At 40.6% G+C, this 24,313-nt stretch overlaps 1 protein-coding gene across 5 annotated transcripts in view; it reads left to right on the top strand.

Moving 5' to 3' along the window:
- KIAA0368 (KIAA0368 ortholog) overlaps positions 1 to 16,844 on the top strand; it is a 111,811-nt gene extending 94,967 nt beyond the window's left edge. For 4 of the 5 annotated variants that reach the window (XM_018052590.1, XM_018052592.1, XM_018052591.1 and 1 more), the window contains 7 exons: positions 164 to 207; positions 306 to 498; positions 2,020 to 2,158; positions 4,977 to 5,082; positions 5,289 to 5,377; positions 7,703 to 7,774; positions 13,638 to 13,923. In XM_018052590.1, the coding sequence (XP_017908079.1) occupies positions 164 to 207; positions 306 to 498; positions 2,020 to 2,158; positions 4,977 to 5,082; positions 5,289 to 5,377; positions 7,703 to 7,774; positions 13,638 to 13,777 (783 nt within the window). In that variant the 3' untranslated portion in view covers positions 13,778 to 13,923. Of the gene's footprint in view, positions 1 to 163; positions 208 to 305; positions 499 to 2,019; positions 2,159 to 4,976; positions 5,083 to 5,288; positions 5,378 to 7,702; positions 7,775 to 13,637 lie in introns of all 5 variants that reach the window. The other variant, XM_018052589.1, reaches the window with a different exon arrangement.

Raw genomic sequence — 24,313 nt, 5'->3', positions numbered from 1 at the left:
AAACTCTGTGGATGTGGTCATTAAACAAAAAGTGTGTTATAGATGTGGTGACTGGTTCATTTTTGTTGCCATAATTTTTAGATACTTCTGAGGTAGTTGTAGTCATGCGCAGAAAATGTAAATGACACATGGGTGCTGATCTTTTCCTCTTTCAACCCTTTAGGAAGAACTTTTGAAAGCCATTGCCTGTGTGGTGACAGCTTGCAGGTAAATGTTCCTTCAGTGAATCAGACTCCATTTCTTAAACTGAGCTGGAAAGCCGCAGCCTTTATTAATTGTTTGATGCTTTCGTGTGGGTCTTACAGTGCAGAGCTGGAGAAGCCTGTGCCCGGTCAGCCCAGCACAAATGAAATCCTGCAGGCTGTTCTGAAGGAGTGTGGCAGAGAGAACCCCAAGTACAAGATTGTAGCAATCAGTTGTGCAGGGGATGTCTTAAAGGCCACCAAAGAAGACAGATTCCAGGAGTTTGCCGACATTGTCATACCTCTCATCAAGAAGGTAATGACTGCCATCTTCTTTCAGGTTTCGTTTATACTTTAAAAAATTTTTAAAAAGGAGGAGAAGATTTTCCTGTGTCCTCTTTGCACATTTTGTTAGGATTCATGTAGCTGCAAATTGCAGAAGATCCCAAAACATCATGGCTTTAAGCAAGACAGACGTTTGTCTCTCACATACTAGTTTTGGGAGTCTGGCTCTTTACAGCTCCCAGCTCTGCTGTCCCTGGGGGGTGGCCACTATCTTCACAGTCCACCGTGTGTCTGCGTTCCAAGCGGGTGATGGCAGGGGAGATGGAGAAAGGATGAAAGGTCAGAGTAGGCACATCAGATCTCTTTTAAGGGGAGCTCCTGGAAACTGGAGCAGGGCCTTTTCACTTCTCCCATTGGTCAGTGCTTAGCCAGATGGCCATACCTGGCTGCAAATGAGGTTGCAAACAGGAGTCTTCATTTTAGGTATCCATTTCCCCTCCATGGGATAATGGTAGATTTTTTTTTTTTCTTTTTTTTTTCAACAAAGCAGAGGGCTTCCCTGGGAAGTCCAGTGGTTAAGACTCTGGACTTCAGTGCAGGGGGTGTGAATTTGATCCCTGGTCAGGGAACTAAAATCCCACATGCCATGTGGCATGCCAAAAAAAGAGAAAACAAAGCAGAAAGATGAGTTTATTGCAGAGATTTCATCCTGAGAGCCAGGAAACTGAGGGCTGCAGGACCAGCGAGTTCCTGAGTCTGGTATTGGAATAGACGAATAGTCTCTCTCATGGTGGTAATGAGCTTTGCATTGCAAGTCTGTGCAGCAGCCAGCCCAGGCATCCCAGAGTGAAGACAGGGAGCTCAGTGTGCCACTGCTGACTGCCTTTGCTACAGATTGGGGGACTTTGATCAAAAATGGACCTTGATTTATTTTGGATAATGAAGTTCTCGTTTTTAAAGGTTGGACACTGATTCAGAGAAAGACGGGTATGGTTTACCAATTTTTTTTTTTGGTGAAACATAAAATATTTAAAATAACATTTTTATTTGGTTTCTTGTGTTGCTGCTATTTTGCAGTTGTAAAAAAAGTTGTTTAAATAATTTCTGTTATACACATAATGGTAGTGTATGGATTTGGGAGACCTGTATTTTAAATGGATTATTTCACCAGCCAGCTGGACAAGTGACTTCCTAGCTTGTTTCCTTATCTTATAAAGACAGTTTGGATTTAGATCATTACTGAGTTCTTTCTCCTTTAATTCCATGATTGTAATGCCACCCTTTCTGTGTTGTGCTCAAAATACTATATATACGATAGGTTTTTTCACCTTTGCCCACAGAGTCCTTTACAGGATCACCCAAATTTATTGGAGAGATGTAGTCTTCCTGTTCAAAATTCTTTTAATGAATAGGGCGACCCATAGTAGAGAATTTAGCATTTAATTCCTGGTTAATATCTCATACTCTGGTACCCTGAATGTTTTAATAGTATACTTGTAACTTCAAAGAAAAAATTTTTTTAATTTGCTTTCTTTTTTTTTTTGCCTTTCAGAACTCACCTGAAAGCATTGGAGTACGGACAACCAAAAATGAAGATGAGAATGAGAAGGAAAAGGAGCTCCAGCTGGAATCTCTGCTGGGAGCCTTTGAGAGCCTGGGCAAAGCCTGGCCCCGAAGTGCGGAGACCCAGCGTAAGCAACAGAAGCTGCATTTCAAGAAGGGCTGCTGTAGTCAGGAGTTACGTCACAAGAGCAGAGGCATTCTGTGTGATGATTTATAGCTGCAGTTTCCTGTAGAGCCTGACTGATGGATAGAGAGGATTATCCAATATAAATCTTACTTCTGTGTTGACAAATAATCTCATTGACTATTAATTTGGTATGGCTGCTGTAACATAGTCCTGCAGACTAGGTGGCTTCTTTTCTCGAAGTCTGGAGACTAGAAGTCTGAGACCAAGGTATTACCAGTGTTGAGGTTTCTTCTGGGCTCTTTCTCCTTGGCTTGTAAAGGGCCATCCATGTTTCTGTGTCCTAATGTTCTTATATCTTATATACCAGTCATCTTGGATTAGGGCCCTAATGGTCTCTTTGAAAACCATCTCCCGGCACAGTCACATTCTGAGATACTTGGGGTTATTAGGACTTCAACATGTGAATTTGTGGGAAATGGCAACCCACTCCAATATTCTTGCCTGGAGAATCCCATGGACAGAGGAGCCTGTCAGACATGACTTAGCAACTAAACCACCATAGCAACTGTGATACATTTTGTGTAGATAATTTAACTATAAAAAGAATTCTGTTAGTCTTGTTTATGGCACTGTATTCTGAGATATCCATGGAACTTATTAGTAGGGGGTCTCTGTCTCAAAATAAATAGCCTTGTTGCTCAACCTTCAGTAAGCAAATGAAATCTGTCTGCCTGAGAAACTTGTAATTTTCTGAGAGATTTGCAGATTTGAGCATAATCTTTCCAAGTGAAAAGTGAAAGTGAAAGTTGCTCAGTTGTGTCTGACTCTTTGTGACCCCATGGACTAGTCCATGGAATTCTGCAGGCCAGAATACTGGAGTGGGTAGCCTTTCCCTTCTCCAGGGGATCTTCCCAACCCAGGGATCAAACCCAGGTCTCTGGCATTGCAAGTGGATTCTTTACTAGCTGAGCCACAAGGGAAACCCAAGAATACTGGAGTAGGTAGACCCCTTCTCCAGCGGGTCTTCCCAACCAAGAAATTGAACCGGGGTCTCCTGTATTGCCGGTGGATTCTTTACCAACTGAGCTATCAGCGAAGCCCAAGGTTTAAATAAATGGTAAACCTTTACTCGCGGGTTAGGTTGTAGTTAGTAGGAGTTTGCCTTGTATTGGTTCTTGCAGTGCATCCTACATCTGAATATTCCTGAATCTTATGAAAAGCATCATTGACTCTCTGATTCAGTTCAGTTCAGTCGCTCAGTTGTGACTCTTTGCGACCCCATGGACTAGAGCACACCAGGCTTCCCCGTCTATCCCCAACTCCAAGGGACTCTCAAGGGTCTTCTCCAACACCACAGTTCAAAAGCATCAATTCTTTGGTACTCAGCCTTCTTTATGGTCAGGTCTCACATACATACATGACTACTGGAAAATCCATAGCTTTGATTAGACGGACCTTTGTCGGCAAAGTAATGTCTCTCTGTTTTTTAATGTTTTGGATGTATCTAAAATCACACTTAAGAGCGTCATTGAGCCTTGCCATCCTTTGTGTGAACTTCAACAAGTATATTTGCTATGTATAGGATGGGTTTCCCCAGAGATACAGATTTGTAAGAGGTTTTATTTCTTGGTGTTAAGTTTGGACTGCAGTGGAAGCCCACTTATTTGATTTCATTAGGACTATTAACTTTTGCTTGATAGGTGGAAAAAATTCAAATAGGGAGTTATATAAAAAGATGATACATATACAAGGCAGTCATCAGTTCAGTTCAGTTCACTTCAGTCACTCAGTTGTGTCCGACTCTTTGTGACCCCATGAATTGCAGCACGCCAGGCTTCCCTGTCTGTCACCAACTCCCTGAGTTCACCCAAACTCATGTCCATTGAGTCGGTGATGCCCTCCAACCATCTCATCCTCTGTTGTCCCCTTCTCCTCCTGCCCCAGTCCCTCAAGGAATAGAGATGTACATTCACATATCAGTTAAAGGGGAAGGGCAAAGGCCTTTGAGAATTTGTTCCACACTGGCTTCTCATATACATCTTACTCTTAATATGTCATCTTCAATTTCTGGTTTTATTTCCTTTTTTTTTTTTTGGTTTTATTTCTTTATAGTGGAGAAAGAAAGCACAATTTCTTAGGAAGCAGTTCAAATGCAGAATCTAGATTCTTAACCCCTATCCATCTTTACATTTGTGAACCTTACTAAATTCTGCAGCATTTAAAAAATAACTACTTCATTGAGTTTTATGCTCCTGTTTCATCACTTAGCAAAATATTAATTACATAATTATAATAAGAGTGCAGTTGGCATACCAGATTTGGAATAAAGCACCATTGACTCGAGTTAAGTCTGCAATATGCATAAGCTTGTGAGTGTCCAGCAAGGACCCCCCAGCCTCCAGAGTCCTGCTTTCTTTGGCCGTCATTTATGGTATTTTACAGGGAACATGCATGTGGTTGACTGTCAGTTTTGTAGAGAAAGATATTGCCTTGATGGTGAATAGTTATAACTTTTGAACAGTTATATACAGTTTGAGGGTGGGGGGTGCATATTTCTGATCAAGGAAGTTTGTGGGAATTTAACAGAGTCATGCTGAAGTGTTTTTGAAATTTCATGGCTTTAATTAAAGGCATTTGTTTTGTTTTGTTTTGTTTTTTCACTTTTTCCTCTCTCCCTCTCTCTTCCACTTACCTCCCAACCCCACCCTCTCTCTCTTTGTCCCTCTCTCCCTCTCTGTTCTTTGTTTCTCTCACTTGCTCTGTCTCTTGCTTCTTCATACTCTCTGTCCTGCTCTGTCCCAATCTGTCTTTTTTCCCAGGTTGTTATCGTCAGGAGTTGTGCAAACTGATGTGTGAACGGCTGAAGCTCAGCACATGGAAAGTGCAGCTGGGAGTCCTACAGGCAATGAATGCCTTTTTTCAGGGGTAATTCGTTTCATAGTTCGGTCATTTATTTTACTTTCCCCTTCCCCTTAGCATTTTATGTGTTATCAGTGGAATTCTTTTACATTTCAAAAAGCTAAAATGACATCTAAAATAATACATACAGATAGGAATCGTTTGTGCCAGGAAAGGCTTTAGGATGTTTCTGAAATAACTGGTATTTGGATCTTGCTTTCTAATTTGTACAGATTAATGCTTTTAGAAGAAGAACATGCAGATCCTGAGGCTCTGGCTGAAATTCTCCTTGAAACTTGTAAATCAATCACATATTCTTTAGGTGAGTGGTAAACTGATATGGTAAAGAGTCTGTCTGCAGTGCAGGTGACCCTGGTTGGATTCCTGGGTCAGGAAAATCCCGCTGGAGAAGGGATAGGCTACCCACTCCAGTATTCTTGGGCTTCCCTTGTGGCTCAGCTAGTAAAGAATCCACCTGCAATGCAGGAGACTTGGGTTCAATCCCTGGGTTGGGAAGATCCCCTAGAGAAGGGAAAGAACACACCAGTATTCTTGGCCTGGAGAATTCCATGGACTATATAGTCCATGGGGTCCCAAAGAGTCAGACATGACTGAGCGGCTTTCGCTTTCTCTTTCAAACTGACATGGATAAGGGGGTTTTCATTTTAAAGCTCAAGGAGTTAAAGTTCAAATATGTCCTACCTTGTGCTGGGAACTAAATTCATGGAACCAACTACTGAACTCTTCTATTTAATAGACTCAATCTGTGCCCCCAAACTGGAATGTATTAATCTGAAACTAATTAGGATTTCAACACCTAGATTAGAAAAACCTTTGTGATCAGTATTTTTTAAAACCTTGTATTTGGAAATAATTTCAAACTTAGAGAAAAGTACAGTAATAGTGCATATGATACTTGTATATGCTTTACCCAAAGTTACCTGTTAGCATTTTGTGCCAGTTACTTTGATTTGCCTTCTGTAGACATATAGTACTTTTCCCTGAACATTTGAAAGTATATTTACATCCTGCCCCTCTTCTCCTAAGTTCTTCAGTGTGCCTGCTTTTACGTAATCATAGTGTAGTTGCCGACTTTAGACAGTGTAATGAGGCAGTGTTTTTAACCATTCATAGTCTAGGTTTTCAGTTGACTCAGTAATGTTTTTATATAATTTTTTCCTCCTCTTCTTAAGGAATCTGGTTCAGTCATTAAGCGCGTTTATTGATAGTTGTCGTGTCTTTTTAGTCTCCTTTGATCTGGAATGGTTCCTCGGCCTTTTTCCATCTTATATGACATTGGCAATTTTGAAGAAAAGCCTCGGCTTGCCCTGCTTGAAAACGAGCGTGTTTCTCACTTGCCACTTGTCTGGTGTTTCCTTGTGGTCAGATCCAGATTATGAGTTCCCAGCTGTGCTTCTCTGTAAGGGGTGGTGTGTCCTTTCCCATCAAGAGGTACACTGTCCATCTGCCCTCACTGGTGAGGTTAATTGGGATGATCCAGGCAAGGTATTACTCCGTTTTCTCTGCTATGTGGTTACTGTTTTTTCCCATTCTGTCTGGTAAGCAGCCTGCAGGAGAACGTATTTTAAGACCATTTGAATAACTGCTCCTCTTCAGAACTGTGTCTTCTAAAGCAGTCTGGGAGAAGACACTTTAAGACCACGTACATGTACTGCTGGTTTTCAAAGTATCTCCTCTAGCTTCAGCAGGCATTGATAGGTTTTCCTGAGCCAGCTTTTACTAAGAGGATTTTCCAGCTCTAGCACTGCCTCTGCATTTACCCTTTGACAGCTGATTTCCTCTCATAAGCCAGGTCCCTCTCCTGAACTCTATTAATCTGTTATCCACATTGTTTCATGCATCCCTTTATTTCCCTATTGGTTTATAATTACTTTCCTGAATTAATTTGTTGCTCAAATTACCCCAAATTTGGCCAGCGGAAGCCCCTTTAAGCTGACTCCTGTGTCCGGTTGTCAGCTCACCACCGTTTTTTAAGCATTGTGTACTTCGTAGCATAACAACCTGTTATAACCGCATTTTGTTCTTTCTTTGACTCAGGTCTGGTTATGTGTTAGTTTTTTCTCTAGACAGTTTCACTGTGAGCTAGATGCTCCGTGTAGAGTAGAGACTAAGAAAGCATATTTCAGTGGTGATTCTTGCAGGTAGCCACATGGTTATGGATAAAGAACTGGCAGCTAAGAAACTAGTCCTTGTGGGGTCGGGTCCCGGCCAGGTTTCCCTGAGTTGGCTCTTTACCCCTGGATTGTGTCATGTTCTTTGCTAAAATGAAGAGGTGATGAAAACCTTAAGACTTTTCTTAGGTATCCTATGAGGTCAATATGTGTTTGAGATACTGTCTTTTGATTTCTGACTTCTAAAATGGGTCCTTGAAATATTGCCATTTATTGTGGAGATTGGTATATTTCACTGATGGCTTTTTTTTTGTGGTAAGGAATGTGGACTTGTAACATATTTCTAGTATTTGATGATAATTGGCAAAGGGATGCTTACTTAAGAATAAGTATATCTTTTTCTGAATTTATAATTTCTGAATGTCTTTTTTTTCAGTAACATTAACTTAATCTTAAAAGTACTGTTTGTAAGGCATATAAAACGAATAATGTGAACTGTATGATTTCCTTCTTAGAAAATAAGACCTACTCATCTGTGAGAACAGAAGCTTTATCTGTGATAGAATTGCTGCTTAAAAAACTTGAAGGTGAGTTCTTGATACTTCTGATTGGAGGACCAGAAATCCAAGGAGACTTCATGGCAGATGTTTTAGGAAATTTTTTTATTTTCTGTTTTTATTTTTAATGAAGCATATATTCCAAAATGTAAATTAATATATTTATACATGAAAGATGAAGATACATAGCTAAAACCTTCAATGATCTCTGTTCGTTTCCAAGGCAAACCATTCATATCTCTGTAATCCAAGTCTATGCCCCAACTAGTAACGCTGAAGAAACTGAAGTTGAACAGTTTTATGAAGACCTACAAGACCTTTTAGAACTAACACCCAAAAAAGATGTCCTTTTCATTATTGGGGACTAGAATACAAAAGTAGGAAGTCAAGAAACACCTGGAGTAACAGGCAAATTTGGCCTTGGAATGCAGAATGAAGCAGGGCAAAGACTAATAGAGTTTTGCCAAGAAAATGCACTGGTCATAGCAAACACCCTCTTCCAACAACACAAAAGAAGACTCTACACATGGACATCACCAGATGGTCAACACCGTAATCAGACTGATTATATTCTTTGCAGCCAAAGATGGAGAATCTCTATACGGTCAACAAAAACAAGACCAGGAGCTGACTGTGGCTCAGATCATGAACTCCTTATTACCAAATTCAGACTTAAATTGAAGAAAGTAGGGAAAACCGCTAGACCATTCAGGTATGACCTAAATCAAATCCCTTATGATTATCTAGTGGAAGTGAGAAATAGATTTAAGGGTCTAGATCTGATAGAGTGCCTGATGAACTATGGAATGAAGTTCGTGACATTGCAAAGGAGACAGGGATCAAGACCATCCCCGTGGAAAAGAAATGCGAAAAAGCAAAATGGCTGTCTGGGGAGGCCTTACAAATAGCTGTGAAAAGAAGAGAGGCGAAAAGCAAAGGAGAAAAGGAAAGATATAAGCATCTGAATGCAGAGTTCCAGAGAATAGCAAGAAGAGATAAGAAAGCCTTCTTCAGCGATCAATGCAAAGAAATAGAGGAAAACAACAGAATGGGAAAGACTAGAGATCTCTTCAAGAAAATTAGAGATACCAAGGAAACATTTCATGCAAAGATGGGCTCGATAAAGGACAGAAATGGTCTGGACCTAACAGAAGCAGAAGATATTAAGAAGAGGTGGCAAGAATACACGGAAGAACTGTACAAAAAAGATCTTCACGACCCAGATAATCATGATGATGTGATCACTAATCTAGAGCCAGACATCCTGGAATGTGAAGTCAAGTGGGCCTTAGAAAGCATCGCTAAGAACAAAGCTAGTGGAGGTGATGGAATTCCAGTTGAGCTCTTTCAAATCCTGAAAGATGATGCTGTGAAAGTGCTTCACTCAATATGCCAGCAAATTTGGACAACTCAGCAGTGGCCACAGGACTGGAAAAGGTCAGTTTTCATTCCAATTCCAAAGAAAGGCAATGCAAAAGAATGCTCAAACTACTGCACAATTGCTCTCATCTCACATGCTAGTAAAGTAGTGCTCAAATTCTCCAAGCCAGGCTTCAGCAATACATGAATGGTGAACTCCCTGATGTTCAAGCTGGTTTTAGAAAAGGCAGATGAACCAGATATCAAATTGCCAACATCCACTGGATCATGGAAAAATCAGAGAGTTCCAGAAAAATACCTATTTCTGCTTTATTGACTATGCCAAAGCCTTTGACTTTGTGGATCACAATCAACTGTGGAAAATTCTGAAAGAGATGGGAATACCAGACCACTTGACCTGCCTCTTGAGAAACCTATATGCAGGTCAGGAAGCAACAGTTAGAACTGGACATGGAACAACAGACTGGTTCCAAATAGGAAAAGGAGTATGTCAAGGCTGTATATTGTCACCCTGCTTATTTAACTTATATGCAGAGTACATCATGAGAAACACTGGCCTGGAAGAAGCACAAGCTGGAATCAAGATTGCTGGGAGAAATATCAATAACCTCAGATATGCAGATGATACCACCATTATGGCAGGAAGTGAAGAGGAGCTAAAAAGCCTCTTGATGAAAGTGAAAGAGGAGAGTGAAAAAGTTGGCTTAAAGCTCAACATTCAGAAAACGAAGATCATGGCATCCGGTCGCATCACTTCATTGGAAAAAATGGGGAAACAGTAGAAACAGTGTCAGACTTTATTTTGGGGGGCTCCAAAATCACTGCAGATGGTGACTGCAGCCATAAAAGTAAAAGACGCTTACTCCTTGGAAGAAAAGTTATGACCAACCTAGATAGTGTATTCAAAAGCAGAGATATTACTTTGCCGACTAAGGTCCATCTGGTCAGGGCTATGGTTTTTCCTGTGGTCATGTATGTATGTGAGAGTTGGACTGTGAAGAAGGCTGAGCGCCGAAGAATTGATGCTTTTGAACTGTGGTGTTGGAGAAGACTCTTGAGAGTCCCTTGGACTCTAAGGAGATCCAACCAGTCCATTCTGAACGAGATCAACCCTGGGATTTCTTTGGAAGGAATGATGCTAAAGCTGAAGCTCCAGTACTTTGGCCACCTCATACGAAGAGTTGACTCACTGGAAAAGACTCTGATGCTGGGAGGGATTGGGGGCAGGAGAAGAAGGGGACCACCAAGGATGAGATGGCTGGATGGCATCACGGACTCGATGGACATGAGTCTGAGTGAACTCCGGGAGATGGTGATGGACAGGGAGGCCTGGCATGCTGCGATTCATGGGGTTGCAAAGAGTCGGACACGACTGAGTGACTGAACTGAAAACCTTCAAACTTTATGAAGTGTTAAATTTGGTACACTTCTATTTTATATACTTTTAATGCACTATTAACTATGATTATCTCAGTAAAGTTTTAGTTTCCAACACAAAAAACCTCAAATAGCCAAAGCAATCTTGAGAAAGAAGAATGGAACTGGAGGAATCAACCTGCCTGACTTCAGAATATACTACAAAGATACAATCATCAAGACAGTATGGTATTGGCACAAAGACAGAGATATAGATCAATGGAACCAAATAGAAAACCCAGAGATAAATCCATGTACCTATGGACACCTTATCTTTGACAACAGAGGCAAAATTATACAATGGAGAAAAGACAGTCTCTTTTAAAAGTGGTGCTGGGAAAACTGGTCAACCACCCATAAACGAATGAAACTGAACACTTTCTAACACCATACACAAAAATAAAACGGATTAAAGATCTAAATGTAAGACCAGAAACTATAAAACTCCTAGAGGAAAACATAGGCAAACACTCTTTGACATAAATCACAGCAAGATCCTCTATGACCCACCTCCCAGAGTAATGGAAATAAAAGAAAAAATAGACAAATGGGACTTAAGTAAACCTAAGCTTATGCACAACAAAGGAAATTATAAGCAAGGTGAAAAGGCAGCCTTCAGAATGGGAGAAAATAATAGCAAATGAAATAACTGACAATTAATCTCCAAAATATGCAAGCAGCTCATGCAGCTTAATACCAGAAAAATAAATGACCCAATCAAAAAATGGGCCAAAGAACTAAACAGACATCTCTCCTAAGAAGACATAGAGATGGCTAACAAACGCACGAAAAGATGCTCAACACCACTTTTTATCAGAGAAATGCAAGTCAAAACCACAATGGGGAACCACCTCACACCAGTGAGAATGACTGCTATCAAAAAGTCTACAAACAATAAATGCTGGAGAGGGTGTGGAGAAAAGGGAACCCTCTTACGCTGTTGGTGGGAATGCAAACTAGTACAGCCACTACGGAGAACTGGAACTAGAACTGCCATACGACGCAGCAAGCCCACTACCGGGCATCCACACCGAGGAAACCAGAATTGAAAGAGACACGTGTACCCCAATGTTCATTGCAGCACTGTTTACAATAGCCAGGACATGGAAGCAGCCTAGATGTCCATCGGCAGATGAATGGATAAGAAAGCTGTGTTACATATACACAATGGAGTATTACTCAGCTATTTAAAAAAAAAAGCACATTTGAGTCAGTTCTAATGAGGTGGATGAAACTGAAGTGAAGTACATCAGAAAGAAAAAGACCAATACAGTATATTAATACATATATATGGAATTTAGAAAGATGGTAATGATGACTCTATATGCAAGACAGCAAAAGAGACACAGATATAAAGAACAGACTTTTGGACTCTGTGGGAGAAGGCGAGGGTGGGATGATTTGAGAGAATAGCATTGAAACATGTATATTACCACATGTGAAGTAGATGACCAATCCACGTTCAATGCATGAAGCAGGGCACTCAAAGCTAGTGCCCTGGGACAACCCAGAGAGATGGGGTGGGGAGAGGTTTCAGGATGGGAAACATGTACACTATACCCATGGCTGATTCATGTCAATGTGTGGCAAAAACCACCACAATATTGTAATTAGCCTCCTCCTGAACATTCATTGGAAGGACTGACGCTAAAGCTGAAACTCCAATACTTTGGCTACCTGATGTGAAGAACTGACTCATTTAAAAAGACCCTGATGCTGGGACAGATGAAGGCGGGAGGAGAGGGGACGACAGAGGATGAGATGGTTAGATGGCATCACTGACTCGACGGACATGAGTTTGAGTGAACTCCAGGAGTTGGTGATGGACAGGGAGGCCTGGCGTGCTGCAGTCCATGGGGTCACAAAGAGTCAGACACGACCGAGCTGCTGAATTGAACTGAACTAAAATTAATTAGTTAAAAAAAAGGTTTTATTTCTATAGTGAATCTTGAGTTAATCTTGGTGAATTACACCTCGCAGCTGACGGTGGCGGGCAGAACTCACTGCACACATGTCAGTAAACAGAATGACGCACTGAAAAGTGAAAGTTAGGAAAACATTTAACAGTTAACTTCCGGAATCGTCAAATTTGATCGCAGTTTTCTCAGTTGATTTTTTTTTTTCTTCTGTTTTCCTTTTTAAAAGCTGTCTTATACAGAAGCGAGTTTATCTCATGGTCTGTTCTATCACTGGTAACAGGAGACTGGGAGCATTTCTCCAGTAGTGTATCTGCTACTGACTTCAAAAGGAGGCCTCTTTACTTTTTTTTTTCTGTTTCCTGGTCTTTGTTATTTTAGCCATATGAATAAAGAATGAGGAAGATGGAACAGCTTTCTGTAGAGCCTTATGTATTTGCTGTTTCTCATTCTGTCTCTGACCTCGCCTAGCAATTAAAGCACCTCTCAAGGCTCCATAAAATAGGCTGTTTAGATTCAGTAGCATTGCACACCTCATGATCCCATTTTCCTTGTTGAAATGAAAGCTAGGAACTTAGATAGATCCCTGGATTCTCAGGTTTGCCACATATGTATGCATACATTCTAGATGAGGAAAACGAAGCTAAACAGTGAAATATCTAGCTTGAAACTCCATCACCAGAACGTATCAGAACCTCATAAACAAGATTTAGTATCTGACATACTTTCTGAATTTCTAAAATTTTGAGCATGCATGTAGTTCTTCTATGCTTCTCTTAAAGGTGTAATAAAGTATCATCTGTTCAAACTGTCTCTGCAGTTTTCAGATGTATAGATTTTTTTTTTTTTACTGAGCTTATCTTAGAGATATATTCAGCTCAGTTGCTGTGATGGCTTTTTGTCACTGTGTGCGCTGTCTCCTGAGTGGCTTCAGTGTCCCTTCATTCTCTTTGTCCCAGCAGCTCTGGAGGCAGAGGATGAAACCCCCTGATAGTCCCTCAGATTATTGTCAGTAATTAGATTCTGAGACAACTATTAAACCTGTGATCATTATATATGCAGGACAGTTATTGCATTTACTTCAGGGATAGGATGTGTGGCATAAAAGCAGAAAGAATAGTTTTGGGTTTTCTGCTTGCTTCTTCTATAAGGATTCTTTTGTGTTTTTTCTTTCCATTCAGAATCGAAACAGTGGGAAAGTTTGACTCCTGAGTGCAGAGTGGTCCTGATTGAGTCTTTAGGAACTATGGAGACAGACAGCAGACCTGAGCTGCAGGAGAAAGCATCGTTACTGAAGAAAACACTTGAAAATCTGGAATAAATTAGAAGGGGGAGAAACAAAACAAGTGCCATGTTCATTGGGGTTTGAAACGGTGGTGTTCTTTGAAAAACCAAGTGGGGAAAAGTAAAGATTAATCTGTAGCATGCATCATTCCTTGGCTGAAATAAAAAAAAAAATGCCTTAAATTTTGTTCCTTATTAGCTTTATTTTACTCGATGTTTTAAAAGTATCTGGACTGGATAAGCTAAATGGAACCTTGGATGATATTTGAGAGGTGGTTGTAGGTGAAAATGACAGAAATAGCTGTTGAAAGAATTAGAGCTGTTATTAAAAGAATAGACAAAGTTACAGCGGGAACCTGCATAAAAATCTTAGAACTGCATCCAAATTTTACAAAGTCCTTTCAGGAAGAGGGGCTGTGTAAATCGCTTAGTTTAACCCCCTTCTGTAACCTGAAGAAATAGGCTATGAGATGATGTAGTTTCCGTTCGGAGGCCTGTGCCGAGGCTGGAACCTGCATGTTTGTTGACCTACCCAGGACACTTTTCTTTTACACCCTGCTGCCAATCAGTGCTAACCTTGATCTACCTGAGAAATTCCCAAGATGAGAAGGTACAGTCGTCCTGGCACCAGAACTGAACTGACCCATTATGTAAGCACTCTCGGATTCTTGAAGTTCAGAAGCTGAACGTTTTGTCTTATCATTTGTTTAGATGGTTGGCTTTTAGAATGGTTATTTACCAACCTTATAGATGGAGAGGGAGGGGAAATTCAGTTTTTATGTGATAATCGTCCTCCTTTTACAAGCAGATGAAGGTAGATTAGGACAAAAATGTTCATTCTGTCGTGTGTATTTTGCAAAAACTCCAACCAATCGTAACGGTAGATCATTTAATCCAAACTGTAAAGGCAAATTAAAATTTTCTACCCACTTTTATGCTAACAATATGACTGTGGGACAGAAAGAGAACCATTTTAATTAGCCATCTGGGAATAACATGGTATCATTCAAAGTAATTGCAGCTAGGGAGTCTTTCCTTACACTGCTCATACTCCTGCCCAGGGATGTCAGGTAAGGGGGAAAGAAGTTTAAATAAGTGTTTATCAAGGTGAATGGAGAACCCTCTAGCTCACCTTGGATTCCAAGCACAAAATTGACTTTCACTCAATTCTGACCCCTTACTGATGTTAACAGCAGGGTGGAAATTCCATGTTGTTAATTTTGGGGGCCTCTGTTAACCGAAGTGGGGCTTCCCACGTGGCGCTTATGGTAAAGAATCCATCTGCCAATGCAGGAGATGCTAGAGACATGGGTTCGATCCCTGGGCTGGGAAGATCCCCTGGAGTAGGAAATGAATTTTCTTGACTGTGACCCATAGTCAAAGTAACTTTTTACATCATGACTCAGAACTCTGTGTGTTTGTATGTGTGTGTGAGAGACAGAGATAGAGGATGAATAGAAAATCTTTAACTTAAATAAAATGTTTTGTGAAATGATATACTCTTTAAGTGTGATCTGCTTTGATCCCTTCCCACCAGCTCCCCACCACCATTCTGAATGCCCTTCAGACCCACTAAATTCATTTTCTGACTCATAAGTGGGTTATTTATAGTTTGAAAAACACTGCCCTAGATAGTACCTAAGCCTAGCTGTATATGCTATGTTTTGGGGTTGCTTCTGATTGGAAAAGGAGTTTACAAATGAAAATTTAAGTGTTTATTACCAAAATATCCTCCTAGCTGATACTAAATATAATTGTGAGTTTTGGCAGCGTCATGAATTTTAAGTAAACTATCGTGGATTTCCACTTGAGAGTGGTGTGTGTTTGGGGAAGGAAAAATAAACCCCATTTTTTAGAAAGCTTATGTCCTCATGGGACTTGGTGTTTTTCAGATCAGTATTACCCCTTCCACTAAGTGCCCTCTGACTTTAATTTTCAGTACCTGGGATCCTCTTCCTAGGCAAGAATGCAGTGTAGGTCAGGTAGTATCAGAAAGTAAGAGTGTAAGGGCAAGAATTGTGCTCTTGGCTCGTATCAAGTTTAAAACCTCATCAGATTTTATGCTTTTTAAACTTTTTGTTACTCAATAATGGGAATTTCCCATGGTGCTGAGAGAGGTGCTAAGATACTTGAACCTTAGTGCTTAGTGCTATTGAATTAATTTGTTTTCGTTTTCTAAGCACATTTCTAAGTTTTACACTTTGCCTTCATCTTGACCAGCCGAGTCATTTGCACAGCTAGTCACGTTATTCATGGTCTCCCGATGCAGCTTGTGTGCATATGCACACACAAATTTATTTAAAAGAGTTAAAAACAGAGTTTGTAATTGTGGAATAGTGATACTGGTGAACAAATGGCAAAAGGACCTGTGAACATCTGTATCTTTGGCCTTCACTTTCCAAATCTATCTGAAACAGATCTTTATTATTTTTTCCCTAGGAACATTCAGTGCTACTCATCACATAAGCAACTGATTTAGAGGGTCTACTGAATTCCTTATTCCTGGAATACATATCGTCACAAATTTAATTGGTAATGTGAAAAGGAGGTACCTGAGATTTGGCAATTGGAAATCAAAACAAAGTATAAAACTGTCTTTTTGGTGATAAAGAGCAGCCATTTCTTTAATGTTTGTGTCCAATTTACAATTGCCAGTGTGTCTGCCTGTAATACAGCATACCTGCACAATAAAAACCGAGTGCCACCGAATCCCCGTTGCTTTACCCTCCCATCCTTTACTTGTGTATTCACTGATGAGAAAAGCAAAGAAAAAAAGATGTGACTGTCGGTCTGTGCTCTAGTAGCAATTGCACTGTGTAGAACACTGTCTGCCCATTGGGGGAGGTTCCTATCTGCTGCTGCCACAATATATTCATGCTGCTTGTGAAGTACAGGGAGTTGTTTTGACACTGGCACCCACTGTAATGTACAAACTGTTGTTAATGGATGTATATGTAACAGATTTTTGTATTTTATATGCAAAGTCTTCATAGAATCCTCTGCAATATGTACTGAGCTAGCGAAGCATGTGATAGTCTTGAAAGGAAAATCCTTCTGATGCCCAAGGAGATATTAAGTGGTAAATAAAAGCTGCATGATCAGTTCTTTGAAGTGGTCCATTAATTTTTACTGGTTCTCTTGGAAAAGAGTTCAACTTCCAAGACATTGCTTAGTTACTCTTTAAAGACCAAAAAAGGTCCTACTGCCTGCCATATTCTGAGCTACTTCTAACCAAGCAGAAATTGTTGGCTTAGGTGTCTGGGAATTTCAAGGCAAAATAGAAACAGGCAAGACACCTGAATAATTGCTGTCAAATATGTGGAGAAATGCAATCATTGAAAGATTGGATTTTTTGATAAAAGTAATCCCAGATTCGGTTCTGCTTTTGATACATAAAATAGAGATTTGGTTTCATCCTATATTGTAAATGGACACCAAAGTTTTAGGCTGTGGAAGATAGGCTTGAAGGTGAGAGATAACTTGCTCTTTCTCTCATAGCAGATAACAAGCCTTAGATGCTCCCTGTTCTGTTACGCTTTTCTTTCTTTTTCCCGTCAAGCTAGTTCCAGATGAACTGATTAGAATAACAGTTGGGTTTTTTTTTTTTTTAAGTGGAACGTTCACAACTAGAGAGATGAAAATCACTAAAGGAAAAATCTCATTGTTAAAGGCAAATATACAGCGAAGGTAGTAAAGCAACCCTTTGTAAAGCTAGTAGGAAGGTTAAAAAAGTAGTAAAATCATCTAAATCCACAGTAAGTTAAGGGATACACAAAGCAGAAATGTAAAATACATAAATAGTAAATGTGGAACGGGTAAAAATGCAGAGTTGTTAAAATGCATTCAAACTTAAGGGATCTACAGTTTAATCATGTATTTGTATAGAGTGCTACATATAAACATAATAGCCACAAACCAAAAAGTATATAATAGACACCCATACAGAAAAAAGAAATCCAACCAGTACTAAAGGTAGTCATCAAATCACAAGGAAACAGAGCTAAAGACAAACAAGAAAGAAACAAGAAAGCTACAAACCAACAAAATATCAGTAAGTACATACCCATCAATAATTACTTTAAATGTAAATGCACTAAATGCTCCAGTCAGAAGACAATAAAAGTGACTGGATACAAAAACATGACTTGTAAGTGAATAGCTGAAATATTCATAAGAGCTCAAAACTGAAAACAATCTAAATGTCTATCAACTAGTGAATAAACCATTGTGATTTACACAGTGGAATACTCAGTACTGATGAATATAAACATAAAGCAGTATGCTAAATGATGAGGCTGTTTATTATATAATTCTATCTATATGAAATTTCAGAAAAGGCAAAACTAGTGACAAATCAGTAGTTTGGAGGCATAGGATCAGAGGAGATTGCAAATGGGCACAAATTAAGGTCTTAGGTGTTGGGAGTGTTCTATATCTTGATTATGTTCATCAACCAAATTGTATTTCTACTGTATTTAAAATCCCATGGACAGAGGAGCCTGGTAGGCTACAGTCCATGGGGTCGCAGAGTCGGACACGACTGAGCACACTTTCACTTTCACAATGTATTTAAAACAGCTCTCCTTGTCCACAAAATTAGATTTAACCCATTTCAGTTCAGTTCAGTTGCTCAGTCATGTCCGACTCTTTGTGACCCCATGAATTGCAGCACGCCAGGCCTCTCCATCACCAACTCCCGGAGTTCACGCAGACTCACGTCCATCGAGTTGGGTGATGCCATCCAGCCATCTCATCCTCTGTCGTCCCCTTCTCCTGCCCCCAATCCCTCCCAGCATCAGGGTCTTTTCCAATGAGTCAACTCTTCTCATCAGGTGGCCAAAGTATTGGAGTTTCAGCTTCAATATCAGTCCTTCCAATGAACACCCAGGACTGATCTTTAGAATGGACTGGTTGGATCGCCTTGCAGTCCAAGGGACTCTCAAGAGTCTTCTCCAACACCACAGTTCAAAAGCATCAATTTTCTTCACAGTCCAACTCTCACATCCATACATGACCCATTTAATTTGGTGTAAAAACCATTTATGATGTCATTACCGCTTAATTTTAACAACTTAAAAATTTATGCTTCTACCTGACTCTTGTCAATGGAAACAACTTTCAGAGGAAAGAGTGCCAAATTAGAAGTTCTATGTTTAGAAAATAAGGCTTCTTGAGACCCCTGTTCACCATTAATTCCATTGTGTGCTTGGAATCTGGGGAGAAGCTTCCATGGGCCCTTTGTACATTTGTGCTCACAGAATTCCATCTTGAAAAGTATGCAATCTGGGTGCTTTTAGGTGTTCTTTTTAATATGTAACTCCTACTATAATACTCTAAATCATTTGACAAAATAACAATCTGTTTAAATTCCTGGAGAATATTGATTCACAAAATGTATCCTGTCTTAATTAGTTTTACCAAAGGTTTTAATTTTGAGATCAGCCCACCAGTTCTGCCCCCAGCTTGCATAAACTCCTGTGCAAAGGAAAAAAGTCTCTAATCCAGAATCCTTATCAAGTTTGTACTACACGTCTCACAAATACCCTTAAATATTCTGAATTCCTGACCTAGGCTCCATAGAAGTTAAGAAAATGACTATTGTTTTAAGGCAGTAAGTTTTGGTTGCTTTGTTATGAAACAATAGGAAACTGATACTTCTGATAGTAAATTTTCCTACTATGTTGGAAAGTCAAAATCTACTAAAGGTGATGTAAACATGTTATTTCACATATCAGTTTTCACTCCTAATTATATACTCAGACTTATACCAAAAGACACACATGCAGATTTGTAACAGCATTGAAGAAGCCAAAAAGTGAAGCCAATTAAAATGTCTAGTGTCTAAAAACAGAATAGTGGATAAAGTATGTTATGATCATAAAATAGACTATGATATAGCAGTAAAAAATGAACAAAGCAGCTACACTCATCAACATGGATCTTGCAAGCCTACTATGGAGGGAAGGAAGAAAAATGTGTACTGCTTAATGGCATAAAATCAGCAGATGATGTTCCATGTGTACTTGAGAAGAATGTGTATGTGGATTTGTCTGTTTTGTTGGATGGCGTGTTCTATAGGTTGTGTTAAATCTAGTTGATTTATAGTGTTGTCAGTCTCCTATATCTATTGATATGCTACCTTCTTTTTTTTATTTTTAATTTTATATTGGAGTATAGCAGATTAACAGTGACAGTCTCAAGATGGACAGCAAAGGAACTCAGCAATACATGTACATGTATCCACTATTATTTAGTTTGTTTTTTGAGATTTCAGTATTAAATTCTTCAACTATTACTGTCAATTGTCTAGTTCTCCCCTCTGTCAGTTTCTAAGTGTTTCGGGGCTCTGCTTTTCATATGTGTATATATAATTGGTATGTTACGGCAACAAAGGATGAGATAGATAAAGTGCATCACCATTACAGTGGACATGAATTTTAACAAACTCTGGAAGATAGTGAAGGACAGGGAAGTCTGGTGTGCTGCAGTCCATGGGGTCCAAAGAGTCGAACATGACTTAGCGACTGAAGAACAACAAACTGTTACGTCTTCTTGATGGATTGACCTCTCTATCATTATTAAAAATGGGCCATATTTTCCTGTTCCTTTAAATGTCTCTTTTGTTGAAAACTGGACATTAAAATATTATATGGCAAATCTGGAAATTGGAATCTCCTCCCATTGCACAGTTTGTTGTCAGTTGCTCTGTTCTTTTTTAGTTACTTCCTGAACCAATTCTGTAAAGTCTCAGTTCTTTATTGGACTTGATCACCTAAGTCTCTGTTCAGTTAGCCTGGTGGTCAGCTAATGATTGGACAGGGATTTCCTTAAATGCCTTGTAAACCACAAGTTCCCCATTCTGGCAACTACTCCTGTTCCTCCATTAGCCACAGCTCCATTACCAAAGACTGTTGTGTTTATATGACTTTAACTGAATTTTTGGGAATAACAGAGGGAGTAGAGAATAGCTAAGACCTGCCAACAGCCTAAAATTCAACATAAGGTATCTCTGTTTTTATAGATCCTTAGCCTTCCCTCTCAGACTCAGGGCTCGGTCCATCTTCCCTGCTTTGTTGAGCAGCTTCACCACCTCGTCGTGGATGATGAACACGAGGGCCACGTCCAGACAGGCTGGGGCGAGGGGTGGTGCCATTGTAGATTGCCTTGAGCCCCTCACCCCTCACTACCAGCGAGCAGCCGTCCACGTGTTTGTCCACGTGTTTATTCACGTGTTCGTCCACGTGTTCAGTGTTGTTGCTCCTCCAGGCCCTGAACCGGGGTCTTGATCTCTTGCAAAGATGTGTTCCCGAAGCCCCTGGCTGCGCTCGCGATAGCTCGAAAAGCCTGTGGTCGGCGGTTTCAGGGGCTCGCTGGAGTTCGGCCCTGGGCACTTGTCTGTCGTGCAGCGGGCTACTGACCAAGAGGCGGATGATCTGGTGAAATGTGGCGGCTAGAAGCCGCGGTGAGTCCGCTTTCGTGCTTGTTTCGAAGCAATCTCCCTGACCGTGTGGAAGAATCCTCTGTACCATGGGTTTAGGGGCGGTCTGGTCGCAGATAAACCACCTGGATGGTCTCCATGGGCGCACAACCATCAAGGCGCCAGCCTTGTGGGCTTCCCGGCCTCCTGGCGGCCTGCCCTGCTGTCCCGGGGTCCCTGGGCATCTCATGCGTGGGTGCTGAGGGACGCAACCATCTTGGATCTGATGGCTGGAGCTGTAGAGCGGGGAGGAGGCCTCGGTGCAGCGCGGGGCACCAGGGCTGCGGACCTTCTGCCACGCTCAGGACCAGGCCATGCAAGCGGGCATAGGTCTGCTCCTGCATCATCATGTGCCCTGTGGGCATGGCGATGCAGACTGCCATCTGAGCACTAGGCCACCTGCCGGGACCTGGCCTTGATATTTTTGAAAAGTATCAGCTGGTTATTTTGTGGAGTATCCCTCAGTTTAACTGACTAGTTTTCCCTTATGATTAGATTCAGTTTACATACTTTTGAGAGGAATACCCCAGAAGTGCTATTGTGTCCTCAGTGGAGGCACGTGGATATCAGTTTCAGTTCAGTCCCTCAGTCCTGTCCAACTCTTTGCGACCCCATGGACCGCAGCAAGCCTGGCCTCCCTGTCTGTCACCAACTCCTGGAGTTTACTCAAACTCATGTCTGTTGAGTCCGTGATGCCATCCAACCATCTCATCCTCTGTCCTCCGTCCCCTTCTCCACCTGCCCTTAATCTTTCCCAGCATCAAGGACTTTTCAAAGGTGTCAGTTCTTCGCATCAGGTGGCCAAAGTATTGGAGTTTCAGCGTCAACATCCGTTCTTCCAATGAATATTCAGGACTGATTTCCTTTAGGATGGACTGGTTGGATCTCCTTGCAGTCCAAGGGACTCTCAAGAGTGTTCCAACACCACAGTTCAAAAGCATCAATTCTTCGGTGCTCAGTTTTCTTTATAGTGCAACTCTCACATCCATACCTGACTACTGGAAAAACCATAGCTTTGACTACACGGACCTTTGTTGGCAAAGTAATGTCTCTATTTTTTAATATGCTGTCTGGGTTGGTCATAACTTTTCTTCCAAGGAGCAAGCGTCTTATAATTTCATGGCTGTAGTCACCATCTGCAGTGCTTTTGGAGCCCAAGAAGATAAAGTCTGTCACTGTTTCCACCGTTTCCTCATCTATTTGCCATGAAGTGATGGGACCAGATGTCAGGATCTTCGTCTTCTGAATGTTGAGCTTTAAGCCAACTTTTTCACTCTCCTCTTTCATTTTCAAGAGGCTCTTTAGTTCTTCACTTTCTGCCATAAGGGTGGTGTCATATACATATCTGAAGTTATTGATATTTCTCCCGGCAATCTTGATTCCAGCTTGTGCTTCTTCCAGCCCATCGTTTCTCCTGATGTACTCTGCATATAAGTTAAATAAGCAGGGTGACAATATACAGCTTTGACGTATTCCTTTTCCTATTTGGAACCAGTCTGTTCCATATCCAGTTCTAACTGTTGCTTCCTGACCTGCATACAGATTTCTCAAGGTCATGTGGATATATGTCCCATTATTGGTGATGTTAAGGTATCTGCTATAAAGCTATTAGTATGTTGTTTTTGAAATTAATAAGTAGTTTTTTGTGAGATACTTTGACATCATGTAAATATCCTGTCTCTTATCCAACTTTTGCTTGTGCAACTATGATATTTACATTTACCTGCAGTAACACTTTACCTATGATAATCTATTACTGTAAGAGCCCAATCCTTGATTGATGATTTTCTAACTACATCGTTCTTCCATGTTTATAGTTTAGCATTCTGCTGTAAGGAAGACCCTGCCTTCTTCCCTTCCTTCCAAAAGAATTCATGCACTTATCCCCTTCTATGGATTATAATCCACTTTTACCATTATTTACTTTGATGCTCAAAATAATCTGTCCCAGATCTGGCCAATGGAAGCCTCATCAAGTGGGCTGCTAAAGCCCTTTCAAATATCCCAGTTGTTCTTTGCATACTTTCTTACTGTTCTAGTGCAATAAACTACTGCAAGCTACTCTTGTCCTTTACCTGCTCTAGCCTTGACATCAGCCATTTCTCTAAGGAGCTATGTTTCCTTTTTTTTTTTTTGTACAATTATTTATTTATTTATTATTATTATTTTTTTAATTTTAAAATCTTTAATTCTTACATGCGTTCCCAAACATGAACCCCCCTCCCACCTCCCTCCCCACAACATCTCTCTGGGTCATCCCCATGCACCTGCCCCAAGCAAGCTGCACCCTACGTCAGACATGGACTGGCGATTCAATTCTTACATGACAGTATACATGTTAGAATTCCCATTCTCCCAAATCATCCCACCCTCTCCCTCTCCCTCTGAGTCCAAAAGTCCGTTATACACATCTGTGTCTTTTTTCCTGTCTTGCATACAGGGTCGTCATTGCCATCTTCCTAAATTCCATATATATGTGTTAGTATACTGTATTGGTGTTTTTCTTTCTGGCTTACTTCACTCTGTATAATTGGCTCCAGTTTCATCCATCTCATCAGAACTGATTCAAATGAATTCTTTTTAACGGCTGAGTAATACTCCATTGTGTATATGTACCACAGCTTTCTTATCCATTCATCTGCTGATGGACATCTAGGTTGTTTCCATGTCCTGGCTATTATAAACAGTGCTGCGATGAACATTGGGGTACATGTGTCTCTTTCAATTCTGGTTTCCTCCGTGTGTATGCCCAGAAGTGGGATTGCTGGGTCATAAGGTAGTTCTATTTGCAATTTTTTAAGGAATCTCCACACTGTTCTCCATAGTGGCTGTACTAGTTTGCATTCCCACCAACAGTGTAAGAGCGTTCCCTTTTCTCCACACCCTCTCCAGCATTTATTGCTTGCAGATTTTTGGATCGCAGCCATTCTGACTGGTGTGAAGTGGTACCTCATTGTGGTTTTGATTTGCATTTCTCTAATAATGAGTGATGTTGAGCATCTTTTCATGTGTTTGTTAGCCATCCGTATGTCTTCTTTGGAGAAATGTCTATTCAGTTAACTGAGAATTGCCTTTAGAAACAAAGGTGTGGGTGGC

This window comes from Capra hircus, chromosome 8, assembly GCF_001704415.2.
Source record: "Capra hircus breed San Clemente chromosome 8, ASM170441v1, whole genome shotgun sequence".
Lineage (NCBI taxonomy): Eukaryota > Metazoa > Chordata > Mammalia > Artiodactyla > Bovidae > Capra > Capra hircus.
This window is presented reverse-complemented; position numbering and strand designations above follow the sequence as displayed.